Genomic DNA, 23,792 nt, shown 5'->3' with positions numbered 1-23,792 from the left:
TGGTGTGGTGTTATCATAGGACTTGGTGTGGTAAATCAATCTGGTCCTGGACAACCCGCCTATTGATACTGTGAAATAGCATTTAGAAATAATGTATTTTGATACTGATAATCTCATTTTACATTGAGGATTACGATCAGACATGGATCTCAAAGTGAGACTTTTTCAAAATCACTTATAAAGTCCTCACCGGGTCTTTAATGCATGAGATAGCACCTTTCTATTTGAAATGTTTCACCAACGCTATAGGAGTTTGACCGGTTAGAATTAAGTATTTCCCTTGGCTTGGTAGCAAACACTTGTAATGTCATGAAATATTCTGTTTTAACTCTGCAGAGTACTTTGAAATGCTCGATAAATGAACAGTGCTGTAAGAATAAACTTGCTTTGTTTTGCTTTGCAGTTACATAAAACATAAAAGTGTCACTTGTTTGAAAAATGACTTCAGAAGACAAAGGGGTCTAAAAACCACAAATAGAAAAGATGTGTATAAGTAGCAAAGCACAAAAGTATAGATCCATCTCAGAGGGTTGTTCAAAGAGAACATGACAAACTCTATGTTTTCATGCACCAAAGCAACCAATATCTATTTAATGCCACATCTAGATTGTGTTAATTCTTAACTGTATATGTTTGAATAGATATCTTTGAGGTTTTAACTCAAGGTAAAAAATGTTTTCCATCAGTTAAAAAAATAATAAAATGAGCAGATCATTATTTCTGGTGAAAACTTTCTGTCAGGGTGGGAACTGTTGGCTCTGCGCAGATAAACACCTATGCAGGAAATGCAGCCCTGATGTCATGTAGTGTCTAACAGGATGAGAGCTTTGTGTGGGATTAACTGCAGCTGCTGTTTTGCATGGATCTGAATGGTCTGACTCAAACTGGCGATGTGGAATGAGCGAGGAAGTGTGTGTTTTACTGCTGCATGCAAAGCTCAATGTACAGGATCAGAGCGTCATGCTGCCTGAAACACAAACACAGTGATAAATCCGAGCCCCTACCTGCTGCTTAAATGTGGAAGCTTTGAAGCTTTGCTAACATATTGTGTGAAATTAAGTGTTTAAAAATGCAGCAGAGCACAACAATGATGCAACATGACCCAGTGAAATGTAACTTCAGAAACTCATGACAAACTTTTCACTCAGTCCAGTAAAAAAAGAAGAAACAGCTCTGTGCTTTGGTTTGACAGAGCTGTTAGTGTGTAATGAGCAGCAGCCTCCTCCAAACAAAGGTGTGGTCCACAACAACAACAACAACAGTCTCTTATTGAAGCTGCACAGCAACACGAGGGATCTCATAAAGTTTCACAGCACCAGGAAATGATCTGAGGACAAATCTTACTCTGTCCCCCACATTCTCTCCTCTTTTCACTTCCTGTCTCCCTCACATAACCAGCTGTCTTGGCTCATGTGTGCTCACAGCTGCCCAAATCACTGGTCCCCAGACATGACGAAGGCCTGCGCTCAGGAGGGGAACAGAGGAGGAGGAGGAGGAGGGGGTCTACATCTGGGTCTGAAAGTGTTTGGCCGTCTGGGGAGGAAAGACGGCTGTCGGTCATTTTTTATCCAAAGCTCACAACTCTGTGTGTCATGTCAGCTAAAGAGTTTATTTTAACTGTCAAGAAGAGTGATCTCTGCTCTCAGGTTCCCCTGATACCAGCACACACAGACAAAAGGCAAGTAACTCTGAGCGTCTTTCCTCTTGATTTCGACTGGGGCATGTTAACAATTTCCATGGTTTCACTGGGAAAGGTTAGTGGTGAAGTGCTGAGCGGTAGATCTCGGCAGAGCACACATATTTTTCCAGATCCGTGCGGCTCCCTGCAGGAATGTGCTCTTTCAGTCTCCATGGAGAGGCAGACAGAGATTCTTACTGTTGCAGGACAAAGCTTAGCGCTCAATGGATGGGTTTACAGGCCCCCTCATTGTGAAAGGATTAAATAAATCAAGGCTGGTCGAGACCCCAGCACCATGGCACCCCTGCTCGGCCTTTCAGCTCCGACCAAACAGACACACACAAACACAGCTGGCCCCCGTCCAGACACACAGTACATTCAGCGCTTTGAGAAATGCTGTAGTAACCTGGATCACCCCTGGACTCATTTGCATACACCTTGGGGGGAAAAAAGAAAAGAAACAGGCAGCTGGAAGGATATTTCTTTGGAGAGCGACTCCTGAAAGCAGCACTGCTTTTTACGACAACTTCTCATCTAAAAAAAGTTCCATGTAACGCACAAAAGAGGACAAACATTTGGTTTCCTGACATTTTTCTTAACCTGATTTATAAGCTGGTAAAGTTCACACCGCAATGCCTTCAGTAAGTTATTGTGTCGCGTTAATATAAAATAATTTCCGCATTAGATGAAGTGTGATTGCCTGAGGTTGACTGTGTCACAGCTTCACACAGCATGACAGCTAAAATGCACCAGATGCATCTGCAGTGTTTCTGTGTTCTGTTGCAGCAAAATGATCCAATAAGTTTCCATTCAAGTCGATGTGTCAACTTACACTGGATCTGTTCTGTTGCAGTCAGTCTGCGTGGTTGTGCCATCGTGTTGCTGGTAAACAAACAAAACACAGCCATCCTATCTTTGATGGACTCATAAATTCAGTGCACGGGAGATCAAGTGGGACAAGAAGTCGTGACAGGAAACTACTTAAAAACACCCATTGACTTTCAAAATAAAACAGACTGTGTCAAAATCAGTTCGTATTTGGCTTGACTACGACAACGAACAGACATAATGAGTGGAGCCAGGCCAGGAGTCAACAGGTTTGAGGTTTTACAACCCAACATGAAAGAAGAGACTTCAGCTGTTTGTCAGTTATGCTGGTTGTTGGACTGAAAACGCAGTCGGTGTGAGTTGACAAACACAGTCATGGTAGCGCAACAGAGTCAACTGCAGACGTATCTGGTGTATTTCTGGCGTGACTCTAAATCTTGAAAACGGATGCGCAAGATTTCTGCAGAACAAGAATCAAGATCAGATCTGATTCTTTAAGTTCATATATGTGTCTGTGATATTTTTCACATAGAAGTCACATGTTTTTTTTTGCTGTTACAATTCGATCAATACTTTCATTCTTCATAGCAGTGGTCCCCAAACTATGGCCCGGGGGCCGGATACGACCTGCCTCCACATTTTGCTTGGCCCCCTGAACAATACCAGAGGCTGATTTTTTTCCAGTCTGGCCACATGATCGAGACTTACAAATGCATAAAACGTAACTTTCTATTCCACCTTTATGCAGTTTGTGCCCTATCTGAAACCCCTCCCTTAAAAAAAAAAAATCTTGTTATACTACCATACTGTAGTGAAATGTATTGAGCTGGTAGGTGTTGCATCACATAGTTCAGTTTTTTAGCCTGCTTACTTTCTGGTTTTCACAGTGAAGTTCATGAGAGAGAGCTGCAAACAGTGGTTTCTACAAGAAAGTTAATATTTCATGGTCTTTTTTTCTGTGAAAAACCTGAAAAGGGCTGTTTAGTTATCGTTTATTTCATAAATATTGTTACATATTTCATTAATAGTGTTATTATTTATTATAAAATTATCTAAACTGATGTTTTTTTCCTGTCAAGATCCCAGAAAGGGTTAGTCATATTTGGTTGTGTGTGGCTTTCTGGGAAATAATAAATATTTACGTTTGGACACCTCTGCAATCATCACACTTTTTTTTACGAACTGACCCTGGCCCCCCATCAGAGAAGGGAAAAAGTTTGGGGACCCCTGCTTCAAAGCAAACCTAGCTTTAAAGCTACAAGAACCAGGCTTAAAACACAATCATGCGCCCACAGATGCAGTGATCTTCCTTTTAGTGGAGCCAACAGGTTATAAGGTAGGAGGAAGACTGAGGGATTCAGATTATAGTCATAACAAACTGAATGCAGCAGCTCTGTAATGTGATGTAAACAATACCTGTGGAATGTTGTTCTGTGGCTTTAGTGACGTAACAGTGACAGTTTAAAATTGTCCTTAAATTTTGCTGAGGACTCACACCGCCCACAAGAAACATTCTCAGGTCAGTTTTCAATGTATACCCTCTGTTGCTCTGGTTAGACTTTTTTTGCTGGTAGCTCCAGTTTGGCTTATTACCACTGTTCTGTCTTTACAGAAAATAATCCACAGAGACCACGTTGTTTTTGACCAGGCTACAAGACTCTACAGAAATTTTAACATCACAGTGCATGGAGGTTGCTGCTGTACTGACTCTACAAAGTTGGTTTGTTTGTTGTTGACTTACCATAAACTTTTAAAGGGTTGAACACAAAAAAACCCAACACAATCACACAGTTGTTCAGGGCAGTGAAAGATAGATTTCCTTTGTCAAGGAAAATGACTGTTTTTGTCAGAGGAGTCTGGCAGCTTAGTTGCTGGTATGAGAACAGATGTCTTTTATGTTTTTAATGAAGGGTTGTGTGTGTAAAGATCTTCTTTAATGTTGTCAGAAAGTTTTTGTTATAATGCTCACTGGCTGTCAAAGACAATGCAGCCTTTTTAACAGCTGCTGGCTGATAGTTTGACCATAGCAATTCAAAAAGTTAACCACATGAGTCATTCAGACACAAAGTGTGAAATACATGCAACTACGTCTACTAATAGAGCTAATACTACAGAACTACAGGGGGCTAGGGTACGGGGGTAAGTGTGTTAAAGGTTGCAGTTGGGTTACAGTTCCCCAGTGAGGAGTGAAGCCAGAACCCACACCCCTGTATCAGGTATAAAGACCAGCTGTATTAGGGTCACAGAGTGCAAACACGTCACACAGGGTAGTGGTGTTAGTTCTCAGTTAGGAGGTGTTACGGTGCAGAACACCACAGGGTTTGTCGTCTACCTGAGCTTATGCTGTAGTGGTTTAGCGGGTCGGCCACCCATGCATTCTCCTGTATTACACTCTCCATCTCCAAGTCTGCATGCAGCCGGATGGAGGGATGGACCAACAGACACATGGATGGATAGATGGATGGATGGATGGATGATGGAGACATGAGAGAGTCAGCAGAAGGAGAGAAGCAGTTTAAGTTAGAGAACAGAACAATTGTGTATGCTGGTGCTGCGAGCTCAGCAGCTTTACATAAAAAAATATTCTCAGATGTTAAAGCAATAACTCGCTTTGTAAGACAGTGTAAAGATTAGAAATACAAAGAAACATCAAAACAAGTCTTTTATGTGAGAGAAATTCATGTTAACTTTAAAGTTATAACCCTTGAGAGTCTCATGAAATCAAACTCTCAGTTTCATCGCGTTAGTTTCTGGAGCTGTGTTCATTGTTGTTCTGAGGATTTCTATATAAGACTGAGTTTACCTCTCTTTGCTTCAGGGACTCACAGGGAACACTGTGTCTTGTAATTCAGCAGTAATGTGTTTAATCTGATCTGATTGAGATCATCCTCACAGTTTACTGTGGACTCTCCTGACTCTGTGTCAGAGTAGTGCAGAGATGCTGCTGATGCTAACCAAACATTAGCAGGGTGACTTGTAAATATTTCAGAAGGTGATGGACACAAGGAGAGACAAAGAGCAGCATGCCTTTGACTCTCGTGCTGTGTGCAGCATGAGTCAGACAAAAATTGCTTATTACATGCTTGACTGTGCTGCTAAATTGATTGCAACAAATTCATTGTTATTGGGGAGTGAGCATTCACAATGAGCACATGGTGACTGTGAATATGCCACCATGAAGTTGCAGTTTAATAGTTTGAATCAAAAAGCAGGACAGAGTTGCACAGAGTGTAAAGCTTTTGCTCATGTTTAGTAGTATAACTTCATACTGCTTGTACAATAAAACGTTACAGAACACAGCTGGTATTAGCAGAGTAAGAGCATCAGTGGTAAACGTATTATCTTTACAGGTATCATGCTTAAAATCTAAAGGATTATAACTTTAAAAATATCCAAACTCTGACAAAGTATCACATAGTTGTGCGTGTACAGAAGCATTTTGTGTGTGAGTGAATAAAGCTGGAGTGAGTGGACAGGTGGATGAGGTGTGTATACCAACACGCACAGGGAGGGAAGAGGTTCCAAGAAGCGGGCTGCAGGCCAGAGCAGGGGGAGGCTGAGGCAGAGGAGTCACAGTCAAATTCAGCAAATCAAAACATGCTAATGCTAACGTACATCCCTGTGCAGTGAGACAATAACAGCATTAATGATGCAATGCAGGGCAGGCAGACATACACAGCTTTGACACAATTACATTCACTTCTCAGTTCTGTCTTTGATAACTCACTTAAAAGGGGCTCTGCTCATTCACTTCAGGCACAACAGAGCATCTGCAGGTTACAGTGTTCAAGAAGTGGACGCAGCGTCTTATTTCAAAGAAATCAAGCTTATGCAAAATTTAACCTACATTTACTCAAATTATCAGCAGGGGCCAACACTGAATGGAAGTCACGATTCGGCAGTCTCTGTTGTATAAATATATTAACTCACGTCAATTAACTACTCAGAGGATAAAACAGAGCCCATTTAGGATGCAGATTCCTTTAATTGATGAGCTACTACCACAGACTGGGTAAAAAGATGGATGACATAACCGCTTCCTGAAAGTGAAGCCAAACATTAAGGGCTCCCACTGGTGACTGGGTGCAGTATGGGTCAAAAGCCCACCTCCTTTTTGTTAATAGATGAGACACGAGTTGTTGTATAAAATCAAAACACCTTCATTATGTCTCCGGTGCACTTTTTGTCAGTACAGTTGGTTGTTATTCCTCTAATTTTCATCCAAGTGTTGTGATTCCCAGTTGGTTAATTGCTGCCATAAAATAGAGTACAAATGACGCTCCTGCTGTTGACTGTTTCCACCATAGACTGTATATAGAGTGAACAGCGTGGCTCTGCCACCTCTTGTTTCTACTAAAAACAAAACTTTTCAGAAAAAAAGAGAACTTGAATACAAGACAGCCAAATGATATCTTCAAACCACAATGTGAGAAACATTTCTACAAGGTGTATCAATTTTTTTTAAGTTTGACCACAGCCCATCTGGAATGACTGGAGAGTCCGATGTATTGACCTATACTGCAGCCAGTCATCAGGGGAAGCAGTTTTTGTGGAGACCTCACTTTGAGCCAAGAAAGATGACATCCATTTTTTTTTTTTTACAATCTATGGTTCCCACCTGAGGAATCTGTTTTTTTATTGGTGAGTTTGACGTGTTTTTGTAGTCTACCTCTACTCAATCTCTGCAGTACTGATAAACAGTATGTCAGTTCCTGTTAAAGGGGAATATTTTGGCTTCACTTAAACACAATGTGAGGACACTGAGACTTGTGGTTTGTCTTGAGATACTGTTTGAACGATGGTTGCTACCACAGCAACCTAAACAAGCCTTTCCCAGCAGTTGGTTATACTGAAGGTGCCTTTAAAGTAAGTTTTTTATTCTTTAAAATACATTTGTCTAGATCTTTTATTTTGTTAATCAAAAATATTGGTGTTGTTTACTTTTGTATTTAATAAAAAGAGACAAGTAAGCAACTTTGTTATCAATGTAAATACAAGTAATAAGCAAGAACTTGGTAATCAAACAGAGCAGATTGGGGCCTTGTCGGTAGCAAACAAAGCCCCTTATGCTGTCTTCTTGTTGTATTGGCTCTGTCCACTCCTTATATACAGTCTATGAGCAGGGATGAGAAAATGTTTATAGAAAAATTAAGAATCTAAACTGTTTAGACAAATAGTTGGACAAAGTCATAAAAAGGCTCAAGTGTTTAAATTTGTTGCCTGTATTCCACTTTATGAAACACTCAACCTGCAGATACTCTGGTAAAAAAAGAGATAAATGGCATGCAAACATTTCAAAGCACATGACAAAAATAACTGATCAGAAGCAGAGGGTGCAGGCAGATAACCTCATGGTCTGTGGATTTTGCTGTTTTAGCAGTGAAACAGTTAATTCATCTCTGATCAGGATCAAATAAAGGACAGCAGATAACATGGGCGTCCATCAGCTTCCAAACACCCCCACATGTAATGACATATAGTGTGTGTATCTGATGTGGTTGGTGTTTATTTCACTGTGTGATCATTTATTCCAGACCCGGAGTCTGTTGGGCTTTTTGATGGTTATGAACCCCGACTCCACTCCTCCAGACCCCAAAACCATCAGGATGATCCAGAGACTGAGTCATGCTGGTTGAATCATTTTTTTTCTGCTTGGAGGACGTGACGTGGACTCATACAAGTCATTTATGTTTGATTGAAGAGGGCTCTGCTGTCGTGGCGTGATGTAAGCTGCTGCTGCTGGTCTATGGGGTGTAATTTGAAGTGTGAACAAGTGAGGGCAAAGTTCAAGTTCAGCTCAAGTCTTTATCTCAGCCAAACCTCCTCTTTTCATTCCAGCAGGGTTTATGATATGTATTTGTGTTTGAGTCTCTGTGGAGCGTGTTAAAGAGCTTATGTGTTTGCTCTGAACGCAGCAGATTAGCTCAGTTATTTGCAAGTGGATTTGCATAGTGCTGAGTCAATATAACATGATTACAGAGAGCTATTTCAGGGGATGATGTCAGAATTCTCAGTTTACTTTCACTGTAACATCCTCTTCAGTGTGACTGATCTTTACTCCCTCTAAGTTATCTCGACTGAAGCGTTTTTTAAGTACAGGCAACATGAATATTTGTGTACAGTTATTTTTCCAGGAACACAGTGTAGAAACCAGGTTTTATAACCTACATCAGTTCAACGACTCTACTACACAGCAGTTTTATTTTGAGAGAGGTGTTGAGCATAAACAAACATCCTGAGCATCTTCATCACAGACTTAACTTCCCCCTCAAAAATCAGTGACACAGCAGCTCCTCCCAGGGTGACTTTCTTCAAACACATTAACACTTTATGAAGAGGAGAAAGATGAAGTGAGGGTGGAGAAGAAGGAGGGGAAACAGAGGAGTAGAAGGAGGAGTGGGAGGTGTATGGGAATGGGTACATTTTACATTTGAAGCAATTAGGTACCAATGCCTGTTACCTGGCAATCGGTACCGGCACTCAAACGGCACCAATTTTCGGTACTTTTTTAGTGCTTATGTGGTAAAAACGATCAGTCTGTTACATTATATATTTTAACCTCTTTATAAATTTTACATGTTTATTCTTCAATATATAACTTTGCAATGCTGTGTTCATGTGTGGCATGGAAAATCACCTACTCTTCTTCCACACCCCACAGTCACAAGGATGTATATACATATGGTACCCTTTGGATTTTACCTGAATCAGTACCCAGCACTTTTGACAGATTTTGGACGGTACCTATAAAAGTACCTTATTCAGTACCCATCCCTTGAGGTGTAGAGAAAGTGATGAGAAAGATGAGTGGGAGGGAAAAGGAATAATGAGGAAGAGAACAAGGACAAGACAGGGATGGAGGTGTGGTGGAGAGGGAGAACAAGAAGGAAGTTTTAGGGTTGAGGAAAAAGGAGGACAAGGAAAAGTAGGAGGGTGTAGAAAAAGGAGTAGAAGAAGAAAAAGAGAGAAGGAGGAGAGGTGAATACTAGGAAGAAGTGGAGAAGAAGACAAGTAGTAAAGGAGAAACAAAAGATGATGGCAAAGGGACAAGGTGAGGATGAGCAGGAGTGGGAGGAAGAGGAAGAGAGGAGGAAAATGAAGCTGGGGGGGCAGTGAAAGAGGAAGATGACCAAAAAAAATACAATATCTGGAGAAGGAGGAGGAGAGGGAGGAAGAGGAGAGGAAGCAGGGAGAGAAGATAGAGTCAAAGAGGAGGAAGAGGAGTACCTGGTTTTGGCACCGTGTTGGTCATGGACTGCGGCACTTTATCATTTATGAGCTCCACACACTCACTGGGAAAGAAGCCAACCTGAGAGAGGAAGGGAGAAAGAAAGAGGAGGAGGAGGAAGTACAATCAGATTAAGATAATAAAGTGAAGACTGACTGGCACAGTGTGTACACTCAGGTGTGGATACACATTAATCAAGTGAGGTTGTTTTTACAGACGATGTGTCAAAGACGCACTTTAGACTTTATGATCTGTAAACATTTCAACACACAGCACACATCAGGTGTATCGCTCTGCCTGCTGCTCGTGTGCACAGTCCCTGGATGAGCTGAGTTCTGCTTTAACAGAACATTTAAAGGAACAAATCTTATTCAGGGTTTGACCAACTGGACACAGTCAACTCAGACTGATTTATACTGCTTATTCTAATTCCCCAACATCCTGCGACGCAGTCTCTATTGATCGTTTTTACCTTCGGTTCAAGCCTTAGAGAGGAGTCAGTGGGTAAAATCCTGCAAAAACAAAGCTTAAGTACAAATAGACAAAATCCACAAGGGCAAAAAATGGACAGACCAACTCACCAAAAGCAAAATACCTACAGCCGCGTCAATCAATCTGCAGCAATATGAAGAGTTCACTTCTTATGCTGATGTTCAGATAGAGCCCAACAGCTCCAAAAAACACAACCTGTGTCATCACAGACTGGCACAGTCACTGGATACAGGTGGTAATGTCAGTGGGCGTGTCTGTTTCAGTTTACAGTACAGTCCTGGCACATGTCCTGTTAGAGTTTCACTCAGCTTGTAGTGAGAGTCTAGAAACTGCAGATTTGTTACAGATTTCAGGCTGAGGTATAAAGAAAATCCTCATAGTGTTCAGAAAGGAAATAATTCAGAGCAGGACAGTGGTCTCTGCAGTCACTGACTCTACATCTGGAGTCTAACTGAAGTGATCAGTGAGTGTCTGCCAGCTGCAGCCCTGACAGCACAGACTGCTTCTGTCTGGCTGAGAGCAGAGACACACACCAGGACACGGGGGGGGGGGGGGGGGGGGGGGGGGGGGGCAGTGCAGGGAGAGTGCAGGGGGTCAGAGGAGGTCCAGCCAGAACTGATCCTTTGTAGCTGGGCATGAAAGGCTTTGATCACAACAAGGCCATCATGATAACGGGATTTTGTAGGATTACTTGTCATAATGAGCCACATTATCACCTTTTCTGATACCACAACAGCAATTCAAAAAATCAAAATCTAACGGACCAAAACTGAAGGATTTCTTTCTTTTTAATATCTTGTGAACAGTGCGGGGACATCTCATTTAAAAGACTAGTAACAGTGTCAAAAGTCTGAAGCAGACGTTTATGGAACTTGCAGATCATTCTGAGACAACAAAGGGACTTATTGTAAAGTTAAAGATGCTATGAGGAAGATCTGTTTAATTGAACTGCCTCTCCACCTACTGGCCCAGAGTCTCACAAACACTCATAAATTACTCTAAGTGAGGTGTGTTTTTTTTAGAATTAAATGGAGATCAGATTTAAACACATTTTCATTGTTCAAGACAACTTTTTACTGGATACAACACGATGAGGTAAGGTATATATCAGTGCAGTTATGTAGCACTGTTGTTTGAAACATGACAAGCAAATGTAAGTTTTACTGTACGCCAGTAGCTGGCTAAATGTAGCGCTACTGACAGCCCCGTGCTGTGAGACAAGTAAATGATTGTTGTTTTTTTTTTACTTCAGCTATTATAAATATAGCTTCATCTTCACCCTGAGATCAGATGGAAACAAATTTTCTTTGTTCAAGACAACTTTTTAGTAGATACAACGTGCCGAGGTAAGGTGTTTATCAGTACAGTCACGTAGAGCTACCGTTTGGAATATGTCAACAAGCGATTTTTGTTGTAGCCAGCTTTATGTAGCGCTATCGGCAGCCCAGTGCTCTGATGTATCTGTGGACTAATGTGACAACAAGAAAACACTGTCAGTTTGTAAGTAGTTTAGTAGCTTTTGGCAGCCCGGTGCTCTAAGACATGTCAGTAATGTGCAACATCAGTAAATCCTGGTTATGTCCTACCAGTCATCTACCAATCAGAGCTAACGTAACCTCACTCTTCATTTTATTGATGGACTCTCAAGTTTGAACAGACCACTGCAGAATAACTGCTGACTGTGGGTCGGGATAAACATTATCACAAACAGTTTAGCCCTTGTGTCAGCCTTTGGCTTAGGCTGTATCACTCTCCCATTTATCTTTCTTCTGCTCTTCTGTCATTTTTCTGTCTGAGGCTCAGTTAGGCTCCTGTGTCCACCATCACTATAAAATTAATCACAGAAATCGTTTTCAGCAGAGAAAAACATGGATCTCTCTTCTCACTACTAAACTTCGTCAGTCGGTGTGGTGTTGTCATGGAGTCATGGAGACTTAGACGTGCAGTAAATCAATCAGGTCCTGCTCAACCCAATCAGGAAGCTAAGCAGTAGCAATTTAGAATAAGCTGTAACCTGTAATATTAGCGCTGGTAATCTAATTTTTCAAGATCACTTTGAAACTCCTCATAATCCCTTTAACTATCCCCGTTCTGTGAATGAGAACATTCTGAGAATGATGTTTTCTTAAAGTGTCAACATTTTTCCAAACTGAAAACCCCAAACCCCCAAACGCTAATCTATAACTATTTCCCCTCTTGTAAAAAGCTTTAATACAAAGAGATTAATTTGCACGGCAGGTTTTCTGAATGGTAACATTTCTGCTGCAACAGGTCATGCATGAAAGTGTGGCAAAACTTTGTGATTTCGTATTCATAGAGATCTGTTTTTTTGTCTGACATCTGCTGGGGACATCCAGCCAACTGTTTTGTTTACATTTTTATCAGGTTGTAACCTATTCAAACACAGCATGGACATGTAGACTTCCTCACTTATCATCCAAATCTCTGTTGTAAAACGATTTGCTTCTAGTTTACCTAAATCTCTCCACACAGTGATTAATGGATGAATGACATGCTCAGGTGATGATGATGTGATGCTGGGAGCTGAAACTTGGAGAAAAACAAGTTTTGCTGTGTTTCGTAAATTAACTGAAGACTGTGTGAAACAGAATCAGTTGAGCACTACAGGCAGAAACACCCACACACACACACACACACACGCACACCCTGTAATCTTCTCAAAAGCGTCACATAAAGAAAGAATTTCAATCTTGTTTTGTCTTTTAACAAAACTCAGTGTTTGAATCCTCTTTCATAAAGCAATGTTCTCACAGTGCTCTGTCCTTGAAAAACCTCGAGTGCAAACCTAATCAAAAGTTTCCAACCTGAAGAAAAATGGAGAAAACAGAAAGTGTGTGTGTGTGTGTGTGTGTGTGTGTGTGTGTGTGTGTGTGTGTGTGTGTGTGTGTGTGTGTGTGTGTGTGTGTGTGTGTGTGTGTGTGTGTGTGTGTGTGTGTGTGTGTGTGTGTGTTTTTGTCCCAGCCTGCAGGGTATTGGTGGAGATGGGTACCTGGAAGCCATGTTTGCCTCTCCACCATGTGGTGTCTTCTTTAGGGGGCATGTCAATCACAGAGACAATGTCTCCAACCTGCAGAGACAAACAAGGGGAGGAGAGATTGAACATTAACACAGGATTGACCAATAAAGAAAAAAGAAAGACAAGCAGAGAAAAGATCTGGGAGAAGAATGTCTGAAAATTTAAGTTTTTAAAGGGACTTTTAAAGGTGGAGCTGTTTTGTTTAAGACAGATGCAGAAAGGTGGGGTGAAGTCGCAGCACTGCTGAGCTTGTTTACGTTTCCGTCTATAGAAAGAAGCTGTTTCTTAAACACTTTCCAAACTTCTCGACTTTATCTGGGTGGGCAGCATGTGTGAACACAAAGAGCTGAATTTTCCAGCCTGACTTCGAGCAGACTTTTCCTTCCAGTCTCCTGGTAAATTCTTGATCAAAAACCCTGCATGTCTGCAGCAGCGCTGGAACACCACTTTACTATCATCATACTTATATTTTCACACCCCTTTATAGTGTTGTGTTAGGACAGGAGGTAAACACACAGCTGTATCTTCACAGAGACACAAACAGACATGCACACGCTGCTCTTCTGCCCTGCCTCTGTGTTCCACTGTTCTGTCTGAATCCTGAAAAACCTTTTTCTAAATCCTGAAGAGATATTGACACAGAAATAGTCAACATTACTGAACATTTCCTGCACACCCAACTCCGCTGTATTTAGAGTATGTGACATTAAATCTGACAGGGAAAACTCTTCCACGAGTGAACAGCAAATTCCTAAAAAAAACATCAGGGCCTAAAAGTCCTGAAATTACAAGAAATTCATGCATAAAAGGGTCTGCAGGCATTTAACTGCTGCTCTGCTGAAACCATGCTCCCTCTGTTTTCAAAGCAAACACAGTCTGCAGAATTGCTGTAAATTTGGTTTAGGCTAGGTATGTGCCAGATAAAATCATGCACATCTGGACAATACAGGTGTGGTGGTTGATCAGCTGGTAGCTTTGCCTGCTAAAAGTGAAATTTAGGCAAATATTCACGTCTATTTTTAGTCAAAGTATCTTATTAGATTTAAAGGTCCCATATAATTTGTGGGTCTTTGGCTTTCCTCCCAGCCCACAAAATGTAATATTTAATGACAAAACCTGTACTAAGTAGTGCTTGTGAATGTAAAATCTTGACCTAAAACGAGCTGTTTGGATTTGGGGGATTTGCCAACGTCAGCAAATAACTTTTTTGACCAATCAGAAGCAAGTCTGACCTGATTGGTCCACCGGAGCACATACCCCCAAATCCCCTCCTTGCTGCTGCTCCAGCAGCCATCACTGCTTTGTTTTTGGCTGAAAACAGTCACATAGTTCCATGCTCAAGCTTCTCATCTCAGAAGAAGACAAGACTGAGTGGCTAGAGTTCATTTATCAAAGAAAAGTGCCAGCTACACTCAGTAAAACTGCATGTGTGTGCTAGTCACTTCACGGCCGACTGCTTTTCCAACTTTGGACAGTACAACAGAGGGCTAGCAAATAGACTGGTCCTGAATCCAGGCGCATTACCAACCATCCACCAACAAACCTGGGACCCTGGAAATGTGAGTATTTTATGCTGTGTGCTGTGGAACAGATGTAAGAGCTTTTCCTCAGTGTCCCCCCTGTCTCTGTGTTAGCTTCAGGATGCTAACTTTAGCTGCGGTTAGCCTGTTGTTTTAGCCTGTAATGTTACTGTAAACGAGCTTTTCTGTTTTCTAAAAATTGTGCACTCAGAGCTCGTAGCGTCGCTCTCAGTGACTCGGAAGGGCAGGGTGGTATCAGCGGTGGCTCATTTACATATGAAGGCCACGTCCACTAAATCAGAGCGTTCTGAACAGAGGGGCTATGAGAGCCTGGAAACAATGCTGCTGTGCTTGATTTATTGGCTTTTTGGACCAAAACATGTTACTACCATTTCATGAAGACATCAATGATCCATATTAAACTGCAGAAAAGGAGCAGAATATGGGACCTTTAATATGAGCCACATTCATCTGACAAGTCAAGAAAAATGACATACTTCAAGATGTTGAAAGACAAAAATGACACCTGAAGTAATTGTTAAGAGTAAAATATGCCACTAGAATACAAAAGATCTGCTTGTCAGGTTTCTTGAAAAATAAATGTCTTAATTCAAGAAAAAAATAAATTGTTTCTGTAGTCCTCTGAATTAAATGCAGAGGCTGCAAAGCTCAATCTGAGCCAAATGATTTGTCCAGACTTGATGTCTTAAAACTATTCAGCTGCTGACGAAGCTCACAGTAAACATTAGTAAGAAAGCTTTACTGCTGCGATAGATCTTCTCTGTTTTTCTTTAAAGTCTCTCTTTAGCAAGCAACAACATTTAGAGAAACATCTGTGAGTGGAAGGAATGTGCTCTTAATGTATCTGGAAACAGGAGACAGTGCAAGTGTGTGAGTGTGTGAGTGTGTGAGTGTGTGAGTGTGTGAGTCTGTGAGTCTGTGTGTGTGTTTGTATTTGTGAAACTTTGCTGTCACCTCAAAGGACAGCTCGTCTGAGGCCTGGGCGATGTAGCGCTTGATGACGTGGGCAGCAGCGATGGCCGGTACATTGATGGACGACTCTTCATGGACCAACAGATGGTTCCCCTTATTGTCAACCTGGGGCACACACACACACAAACACACCGTGTTATTTTAACAGTATTGTCCACATAAAAAAAAACTATGTGGAAAAACTACACACTACAAAAAACTGAAATCTTATTAAGTGTTTTTGTCTAATTTTAAGTAAAATTTGTCTGATTACACTTAATATGAGCCACATTTAACTTATCAGTCCAGAAAAACATCTTGTTTCAAGTTGTCAAAAGACAAAAATGAGGTCTGGATTGCTTGTAACGAGTAAAAAAAAAACTGCCAATGGAACAAGAAAAATTTGCAAGAAAATTTGCTTGAAACTAGATAAATATTTTTATGCAAGTAACTTTTCTCTTGCTCCACTAGCAGATTTTTTTTTTACATATTACAAGCAATTCAGACCTCATTTTTGTTTTTTAAAATAAGTTTAAAAAAGACACTTTTCTGGACTAGTCAGGTGAATGTGGCTCATATTAAGTCTAAAAAGACATTTTCTACTGAAAATAAGACAAAAACACTTCATAATATTTTTGTTTTTTGCAGTGCAAAAAACAATGATTCCTTGAAACAAACAAAAAAGTCAGTACAATATTACCAGTGACTTTTTCTGTTGGTATATTCTTTTTGTGGAGGAGAAGAATAAAGTAATCACCGGAGCAGCTGCAGATTGCTGCAGATTGCTGCAGGCAACTACTTAAAAACAACCCTTTTATTCAATTCTATAATATTTCTTGAGTATCCCTTGGCAGCACACACACGGACTATTTGTTCTGTAGCAAAGTATTTTGTTTTATCTCTGAAGATCTCCTTCACAGTTTGTTGCCTTTTCTTTGTTGATACAGTTTTGCAAAATTTGATTTTCATGGAAAGTTTAGGGGCTAATTGAGGCTTTATTCAGTTTGTTTGTCTTCGACCAGCTTATCACCATATATGCTACAAGTTTTTATGTGTCAGAACTAAATTCACTCAGTGTTTTTTTTTTAAATTTATTCATTTCTTTTCTTCCTTGTCTTTTGGAATAAAATTCAGAAACCAGGTGCAGAAGAAATGATTGCCCAGGTGACAATTGCTTTCTTCTTACCCGTCACTGATCAAGATGATATAATCTCATTCTGCTTTAATCTGGACATCAAACATATCCCTACCAGTAAATGAAGGTTTTTCCTGCAGTAATAGTAATAAGAGTTCCTAAATAGAAATAATTAATCAAGTCGCTGCTGATCATGTTTGGTTTTGTTGCTTATGAAGATGCAGCATTTAAATTTTCAGCCTATTTCAACAGTCAATAAAAAATTCAGAAGAGCTTTTACTACTGAAACACAAAGCCTTAAACTTTAGTCAAAATACTTGGATAAACTGAAGATATTTGGTGTTTCTCTGTGACTCTCTGTGCCTTCAGACAGAGCACAGGTCTGTCTTACCTCCATCCATGTGAGGGCCGGTCCACAGTTGATCTTGTTGTCAGCGATGGCTGAGAGCCGGGAGAGGTAAGCCAACAACATCTGGGAAACTGACTGTCATGGAAGAAGACACAAGCGACAGTCAGATCATGATCATAGACAAATAACCCAGGGATCAAACTGAGCTAGAACAGACAGGTGCTTGATGGTGAATCACAGTCATCAGCTTCTTTTGTTGCAGGTTTTTTCAGCTATAAAGAATGCAGCTGCAGTGTATTGATGCCTCAGTGAGATTTGAATGTAACGTTTGTTGCCATGGCCTTGTATCGCTTTAGTTTAAAGTCTCTGGTGTGAAATATCTGCACATTCGAGCTCATCAGGACTCTATGAGAGGAGGGTGTTCCAGCTCTTGCAGCTTAGTTGTGAATCCCACAAACACAGGTGCAGGTGAAAGTATAAAAGAGTTCTGCAGGCTGCATTATGGAGCCGTTTTTCTGAAAGCAACCACACAATACCCCTAAGTAATAAACTGGTTTTACCGGTTTGGCTTGATACCGAACCTCTGCATTCCTGCAAAAACCTCAATCTGACAGAGAGGTTTCATGAGGATCAGGATACATCTCACAGGCTGAGGAGGAAATAAACTGGCATAATATCAAACTGAAGCCTTGTCGCTCATGTTGGATATCAAAGCAGAGGAACAGGTTTTATCTAGACACCTGATACCCTGATATGTTATGTTATGAAAGTATGATGGCAGCAAAGCTATTGATCATTTCATTTAGAGGCTGAGAAAAAGGGGGAGCACGGAAATGTAAGAAAATCTACTGGTTCAAGGAAAGGAAGGGTTGTAAAAATTGGAAGGAAAGTTTGATGCAGAGTTTTAACCTGCAGGCAGCATTTTTCTTTGAGTTAAAAAAGAAAAAAGAGCAACAAAAGATTTGGAGAGTTACTTTATCAGAACAGACAGAAGACTTTGACAGAAACACAGTGATGTCTATTTAAAGAGCTCTTTCCAGTTCTACTCAGCTACACTCACTTCTGACCTGTGCAGTTATTTCAAAGCTGAGGTGTTAGCAGAGGGCAGAAGTGTTGCCTAGAAACAGCCAACACCGTTTAAACATAGGAAAGAACTTGTGTGATGGACTTCACTCAGTCGATTAAAGCAATGTTTACAGCAATTTGTTTAATTTGACAGCATGAACCAACATGGAGTGGATCATTACTTTTTTATGGCTCATTTTTTGGTCATGGACACCAAACTGGTTTTGTTTTCAGTGATATTTTTACTGCTTTTGCTCCTGTGTTTGTCTGGAGATCCTACATGTAACCATGGCTGCATTGTTTACATATGAGATCAGCTGTTAGCAGCCTGTAGCATGTCAGTGCTAACTGGTGCAGGGCCTGATGTTTTCCCACAAGGTGAGGAGGAGGTGACAACGACATGCTGGTTCTCAGATGTGAGCTAAGAAGTGACGACATGGACCTGTCCTCCCATCCATCGTTATTGGAAACGTGAGATCCAACAAGATGGACGAGCTAGCCGTGCTAACCCAGAAACAGAGGGAATATCAGAAGGCAGAGTGGCATCATGATATTCACAGACATGGCTAACAGAGCAAACACCCGACAGCAACGCCACATTGGAAGAGCTTCACCTGCTGTGAGCAGACAGGATACAAGAGACAGAGATGGAGCATGACTGAAGAAGCTCAGTCCTGGACCCTGTGGAGGTGGAGGCTGGCTGAACTGGAGAATGATGGACAAGCTGTCATCATCTATTTTCTTATGGACCTTTTTGCACTTTCCATACACTTTCTCACTTTTGTTTTCTTGATTGCTGCTGTGACTCCTCATTAATTTTCCCTGGGATAAATAAAGTGTTTTGTATTCTATTCTATTTTATTCTATTCTATGAAAACTCATTCTAATGACAGTGTTGTCAATAGCTTGTTGGGTTTGAGGTGCGCTGCAAAAACTGAAACTTTGTGTGAACTTTGTGGATTAATTTACATGCTGAGGTCAAACAAAGCCAAAGTCCAATAAAGTTCAAGAAATATTACAAATCAAAGTTTTTTGATTGACATAATAAAGAAAGCATGATGTTTATTACATATAAACTCTCTTTTGACATTAACACAGTGACTTTGATTTTCTGAGTTTAGTAGGATAAAAAAGAGGATAAAATTAGTCTAGACTTCACTCTACTCCCTTTTGAACATGAACAGTTTGCGTTGAATATGTCAGCAGATGTTTTAGTTTGCTTACTGTACTTTGTTTTTATCAACTCAAATATTAATGAACTTTTTTGTATTTCTCAATTTTATGTATCCTTTTTTTTGAATATGTTTAAATACAGGATGAGATTAGATATGAGCCACATTCACTTGACAAATTCAGATTTATTTTTTTTATCTCAGGATGTTTAAAGGCAAAAATGACGCCTGGATTGCTGGTGTCTAACTGTGGCGTAAGAAAAATGTAACTGTCAAGTTCCTGAAATAAAAATAACGTCTTAAAACAAGAACAATATAACTATTTTTTTCTTATCAGACATTTGTTTTGTCTTTTGACCCATTAACCGGCTGTGCCTTATTTTGACTTAGGTTTGAAAACAAACCCTTGTAGATTCAGTGAGGGGTTTCAAATACTACCGTGTCAAAATTGTTCTTTTGACTGGCACCTCATTTGATTAAGCAGGTCGACCCATGGTCTCTCCAGAGCCAATAACATCCCCTAACAGTGTGAAGCGATGGAGGCCACTTTATCGTCAGAAGGCCAGTTAGTCATGAAATTAGCATGAATTAAGTTGATGGTCATCGTTCTCATTTGGACCAGTTTTCCAGAGAATTTGCAAAAGCTTTTTATTTCTATTTATTGATTTTACTTTGGTTATTGAAAAAAGTGGGCATGCAAGGGTTCCCAATGAACTGATGGGCTCATAATGTTGCTAAGACGGCTCTGTCACAGATAACATGAATGATCAAAGAAAACTATCATGTTATTATGGGAGGAAAAACTTTGAATAACAACAAAAAGTGATAGCCTCAACCTTATTTAAAACATGACACATAAATCAAAAATATGGAGAATGAATGAATTAAGAATATCAACTGAATCCAAACTTGTTTTCTCACTAAAAGGCCATCTGGCTAATGGGCCTTCTGAGAAAAGGGCAGGCCTGGAACAGACACCTACATATCCTTGTTTACGTTTCGATTTCATACCTTCATTCTACCATGTGCAAAAAAAATCCCAGGCAAGGACAAAAATGTTCAAATCTTGTGTTTTTAATTTAATTACTTTATACTAGTTACAGCTATAATAATTTTGTTTGCTGAGGTAAACGTTCAGAGGGCTACTTTTTTTTTTGCATGTACTCAAGAGTGCCCACAACTGGATCATTAATCAAACCACTGTCACAGATTAATCTCAATCACAGCTAGAAGGTTTCCCTCTTTAAAAACTTAGAGTTAAATCAAAGTAGCAGGCAGGTCTATGTTCACTGTCCCGTTTTGAATTGTTGTTCTTAAGAAATTAACTTTGTCATTTGGAGTGCTGCACATCTGCTCAGCGTCTGAAACCCTGGCCGAGGTCTGTTGCTGACAGACACCAAACATGGTTTCCAGTGAGGTCCAGCAGAGCTGCGCCACGCTGTGTAAAAGAATTCATGAATGAAAGTGTGGAAGAGTGTTGTCCTGGCTCACCTCTGACTGATCAGTCAGGCTGTCCAGTCGAGGAAGTTCAGGCAGCTGGGAGAAGCGTCGGTCGTAGATGCAGAGGTGCAGGTGTTTGTCCAGGACTCGGAAATCCTCATAGCTGCGCTTTACGATCCAACTCCGACCCTTCAGAGAGAAAAAGACACAAATGTTAGCTGCTCTGTTGGCTACAGATGCTGCTGTAAGGCACTTTGTTTGTAGACGGCTGATGTTTATCAAAGCTGCTTTTGTTCACGTAGTTATTGTTGTAAAAATATGTTGCACTTTCAATGCTAGCTTAAATAAAGAGGCTGAGTTTCTGATGTGGTTCATAGAAAAAGGGTCAGACACGGACTCTGAAGAATGAGCTGCCAAAAGCTGAACTTTTAGCACAATAGTTCAAAGGCACAGACGTCTCCATGTCAGCAGAAGGACAAGCCCATTAAATCCTGTTATCAATCCACGCTACAGTCACTCCTCTTTTTCTTGGGGATTCTCTCTGCTACAGTCCCCTCTGACATTTTTCCTTCAGACTCAAATACAATGACACTGAGTCACAACAAAATGACAAAAATGAAAGTCATTGAGTGCATTCTTTTGATATTAAAAGTCTTTCAAAACAAAGAACATCGGCGGCTTATTCAGCCCTTTTCTCAGTGACATCCAGCGATAAAACGCCAACAGAGCAAGTGCAAACAGAGCCAGCTCTGCCTTCAATCCACCACATTAAATGTAACTTCATGCATGGATTTGTTGTTTCTTTTTCATCCAGAAAGACTCGGTCTCCAAACCTCAAAACCCCAAAACCCCACAGAGAGAGACGAGTGGTGGAAAAATCTTTGGCTTTGATTTGGCCCAGAAACTTGCGTGTGTACTGAGGCCAGGGCGTGCGCGACTGGGACTGCAGTGCAGCGCTCGGCCCGCTGATACTGGAGCTGTTTTAAAAGATGAGCTCTGTGGGCTCGGGGAACTCTTTATGATTCCTGCCCCACTTTCAGATGGTGTTTCTGGTTCCCCTCCTCTCTGGGTCTGTGGAAGTGAACCAGACTCTCTGTGCTACTTTCTGTTTAAAGTAGACGACTGAAGGCCAAATCTTTGACGGTCGTCCTCCCTTTTTTCAAACAGCACTGCTGTAGATTTAGCAGTTTTCCGATGGCTATAAGAAGTAGGAATTTCCAAGTACAAGGCTGCATTCCTGTGTGGCATTGCCAAGGTCGTGCAAATGGAATATGATCTGAGGGAGAAATGTATGAAACTAGAGTTAAAAATGTCACTGGAGAAGGTCGGGGCGAATCTCCTGAGCAGCTGTTCTGCATGTGTTGGTATTACTTTGAGGCTTTGCATGATTTGAAGAAAATCAAAGTACTTAAAAACTTGCTTAAGACTTAATAGTAAATAATTTGGCTGCTTCTCTACCTTTCCCTGAAGAAGCCTGCTCCACTCACTTCAGGGGAAAAATCCTCCAAGAGAAAAGAATTTCATGATTAGTGTATTTTTTTTTCCAGTTTCCCCAAATTATGCAGATACAGCGTCTCAGTGGCACTCTACTGGAATCTGTTTTTTCTGTTATTGCCCAATTGTTTCTCTCTTGAGTCATCATGTTGCCAGAATGCTTTTCAGATGTATCATCTTTAATCCATGAAGCATGTCACATCAGATCAACTGGTCCTGGAGAAATACTGCAGCATCCAGCAGATTAGTACAACTTTATGCCAGCACAATATCAAATATATTACCTCTGCACTGTAAAAACTGTAAGAATTGTCTTACTAGACTTATACACACCACATAAATGTCCCTTTCCAACATACTACAAGACAAAAATGAAGCTTTAATTGCTTCAAAAAACTTAATATGTTTTTTGCTTGGACCAGATCTCTGCAATGAAACTAAACAAGAGATGGACAACTAGCTGTTAAAGACAACCATAACAGTAAAAACTCTCAGGTCAGTTTTAAGAATAGTTGATTGATTCTACATATGATTAATTCTAAAACTAGTGATGGAATGTTCTATCAATGACATGAAAACATTAAACATGCTAAACCTTTTTCTCAAAGCCATCTACCAGGAGCAGCTGAATCAACTCAGCTTGTTGTGTTGAGTTCTTGATTCTTATTGGTCAAACCTATGACAACAGGAATTAATTCCCAATCCCAAAAATGTCACTTAATACAACCTTATTAAAACAGGGATGCACCGATCCAATTCTGTTATTGGGTATCGGCTCCTATCCAGCCCCTCAAACCTGGATCAGGTATCAGAGGGAAAGGATCGGTCCAAACTTGACACAAAGGCTAAACTATTAACCTATTTAGTCTACAAGGTATAAAGGTATTTTACAGTCAAATAGTCATTTTTGTAAATTCTGAAGTGTTTTTTTAACCAAACTGCTGTTAAACATTAAACACTTCTGGTTTAAATAATACTAACATCAGTAATTACATATGTACCCATTTTTGTCTTGTTCTCAAAACATTACCAGTCTTATCCCAGAGTAGATCATGCATGTTATTATTTAACTCTGGTATCGGATAACGATTGGCATCAGTCGAAACCCAAAGCTCAGGTATCAGTATCAGGACCAGAAAGTATGGATCAGTGCGTCACTAGATTACAACACATATAATAATATTAAAGAACCTAGGTGATAGGAACAGACATGGTTTCCAAGCTCTAGAACACCGCATTGTTGATTCCAGAACTCTGGCAGCCTCCTCCACTGTTGCCACAATGCTACATAGTCTGTGTTTGCATTTACGACAAACAATAATAAATGAACTTGTGTTCCATTTGCAAACACTACAACAGCACACACACACACACACACTCAT

At 40.5% G+C, this 23,792-nt stretch overlaps 1 protein-coding gene across 6 annotated transcripts in view; it reads right to left on the bottom strand.

Moving 5' to 3' along the window:
* Nucleotides 1-23,792, bottom strand: part of arhgap32b (Rho GTPase activating protein 32b) — a 203,368-nt gene that overhangs the window by 35,899 nt on the left and 143,677 nt on the right. For 4 of the 6 annotated variants that reach the window (XM_074671654.1, XM_074671657.1, XM_074671659.1 and 1 more), the window contains 7 exons: nucleotides 20,968-21,105; nucleotides 17,282-17,374; nucleotides 15,759-15,881; nucleotides 13,237-13,314; nucleotides 9,734-9,815; nucleotides 6,012-6,062; nucleotides 4,839-4,913 (listed from right to left, as the gene is read on the bottom strand). In XM_074671654.1, coding sequence (XP_074527755.1) covers nucleotides 4,839-4,913; nucleotides 6,012-6,062; nucleotides 9,734-9,815; nucleotides 13,237-13,314; nucleotides 15,759-15,881; nucleotides 17,282-17,374; nucleotides 20,968-21,105 — 640 coding nt within the window. The remainder of the gene's footprint in view (nucleotides 1-4,838; nucleotides 4,914-6,011; nucleotides 6,063-9,733; nucleotides 9,816-13,236; nucleotides 13,315-15,758; nucleotides 15,882-17,281; nucleotides 17,375-20,967; nucleotides 21,106-23,792) is intronic. The other 2 variants (XM_074671655.1, XM_074671656.1) reach the window with 2 other exon arrangements.

This window comes from Halichoeres trimaculatus, unplaced genomic scaffold, assembly GCF_033239565.1.
Source record: "Halichoeres trimaculatus isolate MK-OKI-2021-1 unplaced genomic scaffold, fHalTri1.1 fHalTri1_scaffold_6, whole genome shotgun sequence".
NCBI lineage: Eukaryota > Metazoa > Chordata > Actinopteri > Labriformes > Labridae > Halichoeres > Halichoeres trimaculatus.
The sequence above is the reverse complement of the archived record's forward strand: the minus strand, read 5'-3'. Positions and strand labels throughout refer to the sequence as shown.